A 3,739-nucleotide genomic window follows, 5' to 3' on the forward strand; every position below is an offset into this window, starting at 1 on the left:
GCAGAGCCTGACCTCCCCCGGCTCCCCCCTCCTGTCAGGGAGTTGCAGAGCCAGAAGGTCCCCCCTGAGCCTCCTTTTCTCCAGGCTGAGCCCCCTCAGCTCCCTGAGTTCTCCTGCTGCTCCAGACCCTTCCCAGCTCCCTCAGCTGCTCCTCACCAGACCTGGGCTCTAACCCAAAGTTCTCCTCAAACCACAGCTCTGCAGACCCTGTGAGGGATCTGGGGGATCTCCTCTGCTCCCCCAGGATTTGCAGCCACCAGTGCCTGGACCAAGCCTGGTGGGACTGGGAGTGCTGGGGGAGCGATCCCAGCCTGGTGGTGACAGCGTGGGGACAATGACAGGCTCTGCCTCACCTCCAGCCAGGACACGACAGTGGGGCCATCCCAGTGAGCAAAGGGCAACCCTTTCCTCCGGGCCTCTTCCAGGAGCTCATGCCTGGGAGGAAAAGAAGCAGAGGAGTGATTTACTGGAGGTTTTGGGGGGAAGGGAGCAGCTCCTGAAAGGGAACAGACCATGGGCAGCGAGAACCAGCTGGAGGCAGAAGGAGGTAACAGGACTCGAGGGAGGGCGAAGATGAGAGGACTTCCCAGCAACTCCCAGATCCACACCATGGCTTCCCAGCCATCCTTTTCCTGCCAGAGTAGGGAAGGAAGTTCACTCACTTCTTCCGCAGGCGCCGATCCTTCTCGGCCTGAGCTCCCAGCTTGCCCAGGCCCAGGGGGTCCTGGATGCTCCCCTCCGCATCAGTCAGCACCACTGTGGGGTGAAGGAAGACACCCCCAGGTCAGTGTGACATCCCAGGGTCAGTGTGACATCCCCCAGGGCCAGTGTGGGCACTGCCACTGTCCCCACAGTCACAGCACAGGAGGGACAGTCTCCACGTCCAACCCACCACGAGGCTCTCCTGCCTCCCTGGGAAGCCCGAGGGAATTCCCAGCTGCCACCCCTCCTGTTTCAAAATGCTCAGCGTGGGAGCAGGGAAGGATTTGGGAGTGGAAAAACAGCTCCTATCAAAGGGCTCTGCCAACCCCACGAGGTCCCACAGGGAGGGGAGCAGGTTTGGGGACATCACAGATTCAGGGATGGGGGGTCACCACCCACCCCCAGCTCTGGCAGAGCACCAGAAGTGACACCAATGCTCCGGCCACGGGGAGAAGGCACCAGGTCCCAACCCCCCAACATTCCCAAAGCAGCACGGGTGTCTCTGCCCCTCCACCTGTCCCCCAGGAGCACCCCAAGGCCAGGCAGGCTGGGAGGGTGCAGGGCCTGGCACCGCATGCAGGGATGGGGCTGTCACAGACCCTGCCCTGTGGCCCCTTCTCTGCTCAGCTGGATCAAGCGACCCTTCTCCTTTTTCCCAAACAAGCGCCCAATGGAGGATTTGATCCCCTTCCTCTTGGAGCCCTTGTGCAGGGAGTCCTGGCTGCTGCTGGGGTTGCTGGCCTGATCCTCCAGCGAGCTGGGGACAGAGGAGGGAGAGGAACAGCAAAGCCTGGAGGTTAGTCCCAAGCAGGGCACAAAACCCAGCCCAGCTCACAATCCCACCCGTGCCCCGTGTCTGTCCCCAGACTGAGGGAGCAGGCGCCGGGGTGACCTCCCAGGGGTGCTCCACTTACCCCTTCCCGTCCTCCTGGCTCAGAGCAGGGTGGCCCAGCTTCTCCAGCCTCAACGCCCTGGGCGAGGAAGGCGGGGACGTCTCGCACTTGATGGTGGTTTTGTCCTCCCGGCTCTCGTCCCGAGCTGCGGGCGACTGAACAAGCGGAGAGGCCGTGAGGGGGGGCAGCCAGAGCCCAGCTCCATCCTTGCCCTGCTGCCTGCCTCTCTCTTGCTCCATGGAGGCATGGCCAAAAGAGCCACCAGAGCCCTGAGGCTTCGCCACGCTCCGGGATTGGCCTGAATTAAGAGCCCTGGCAATGGTTCCAGAGGCCCAAGAGCTCTGGCAATGGTTCCAGCACGGGGAGGACGTGGCCATGTGGCCGAGATCCTGAGAATAGGGAGGTGAGAGGATGCAGCCCCATGGTCCAGGTCAGGGTGTGGAGACAGAAGCTGCTGGCCCTGAGCAGAGGGCTCTGAGGAGCACAGATGGGAATGTCCCAAACGCCAGAGGGGACACAATGTTTGAGGACCCAGTGGCTTTCTGAACCTCCCCACATCCTGCCAGACCCCCCAGGCTGCCGGTGGGAACGTGTCCAAGCACCTTTGGGGATCCCCATGATCCTCCTGCCGAATCCCTGGGGTCCCCCAGCTCCATCCCGCGCCTGTTGCCCCCTGACCCGGCGTGGGCAGAGCCAGGAGCAGGCTGGAAAAAGGGCTTGGACAAAAACCAACGGGATGGGAGCCACTCACTAGCAGTTTCCTCCGGTGCTTCCTCAAGTCGCTGGGCTGATTGCAAGGGGGAAAGCGAGAGAGACACAGAAAGGGGGGCAGTTAATGGAGAACCCCCCCAGCAGAGCAGGCCCGGGGCCAGGCGTGCCAGGCTAGAGACACAACCACGGGCACCCTCGCTCCACCCCCTCCAAACACACAGCCCTGAGGGTGCCAGGGCATCGCTCCCACCCCAGACAGTCACACCCCCCCTGCCCAGCCCCTGGGAGCCCCCCGGGCCCTCACCAGCGTCATGATGCCCATGCGGTCCAGGTCCTGCGCCGCGCTGCGCGAGCTCAGCTTGGGCGTGGAGCGGCCGCTCAGGGGGGGGGACGAGCTGGCCAGGGACAGGGCGGTCAGGGAGGTGGGGATGGAGGCCCTCTTGCAGAGCTGGGTGAGGTTGAGGCCCTCCATGCTGCCGCTCGTGACGCGCGTCTCCAGCTCCTCCGCGCGCAGCTCGGTGGATTCCTTCTCCTCCTGGATCATCCTGGGGGAGTGGGAGGGGGCTCAGGGGGTCAGCTCACCCCTCCTGGCCACAGGACATCCCTTCCCTGGGGGAAATGCACCCTGGTGCTGTGACTCGAGCCCCCCCAGTCTCCAGGAATGGCAGTGAGATCCACCAGGATCCACAGAAACCAGGGCTGACACACACCGTGGGTTCTTTTAATGCTCATGGGGGGCTTTTTTTAAAATAACGACCCTGTGATCGAACAGTGGTGCAGCTGAGGGACAAGGGGCCATGGGCAGGAAGGACCAAACCCTGTGGCTGGATGTTCTGGAGCCATTTCCCTGGCTGAAGATGCACCAAGACCTCAATTTTAGGGCATCAGAGACTCCTCCCACCTTCTGGCAGCTCGTTGACTCCCCCCCAGAGACACTTCAGCACAAGGCAGGGCACAAGCCACGGTCACTACCTGATCTCCTCATTGATGGCATCCAGCTGCTCCTGGAGCATCATGGCCAAGGTCTGGGCATCCGAGTGCCCCCCAGGGGAGAGCACGTCCATGGAGCTGAAGAGCGTCTCGCGGTCGTCCTCGTCCACGTCCGAGATGTCAGGGTCGCTGTCGAAGCTGTGGGGCCCTGTGGCCAGGACAGCACCTGCCTGGGCCTGCTCCCAGTCCTGGGGGGGACAAGGGCCACTGGTCCTACATGGCACCCCTGAAAGGCCAGACTGGAGCCCTCTCCACACAGGAGTTACAGCTCAGTGTGACCCCAAGGGAAACCCTTCTGAACCAGTCACAGGGACCAGTTTATCGCCCTGTGGATAACCAAACCTGTGTGTGCTACACCCTCTGTGCCATTTCTGAGGGACTGCTAATAAAGGGATAACCAAACCTGTGTGTGCTACACCCTCAGTGCCATTTCTGAGGGACTG

General features: G+C 62.5%; 1 protein-coding gene across 1 annotated transcript in view; it reads right to left on the minus strand.

The window, feature by feature from the left end:
- The window catches only part of PPFIA4 (PTPRF interacting protein alpha 4), a 37,379-nt gene that overhangs the window by 11,831 nt on the left and 21,809 nt on the right, over positions 1-3,739 (minus strand). The window contains exons 14-20 of the mRNA XM_017835507.1: positions 3,279-3,545; positions 2,611-2,851; positions 2,347-2,382; positions 1,617-1,750; positions 1,302-1,459; positions 663-756; positions 354-435 (exon numbers count right to left, since the gene is read on the minus strand). Of these exons, the coding sequence (XP_017690996.1) occupies positions 354-435; positions 663-756; positions 1,302-1,459; positions 1,617-1,750; positions 2,347-2,382; positions 2,611-2,851; positions 3,279-3,545 (1,012 nt within the window). The remainder of the gene's footprint in view (positions 1-353; positions 436-662; positions 757-1,301; positions 1,460-1,616; positions 1,751-2,346; positions 2,383-2,610; positions 2,852-3,278; positions 3,546-3,739) is intronic.

Source organism: Lepidothrix coronata, unplaced genomic scaffold (genome assembly GCF_001604755.1).
Source record: "Lepidothrix coronata isolate B3197 unplaced genomic scaffold, Lepidothrix_coronata-1.0 Scaffold259, whole genome shotgun sequence".
Lineage (NCBI taxonomy): Eukaryota > Metazoa > Chordata > Aves > Passeriformes > Pipridae > Lepidothrix > Lepidothrix coronata.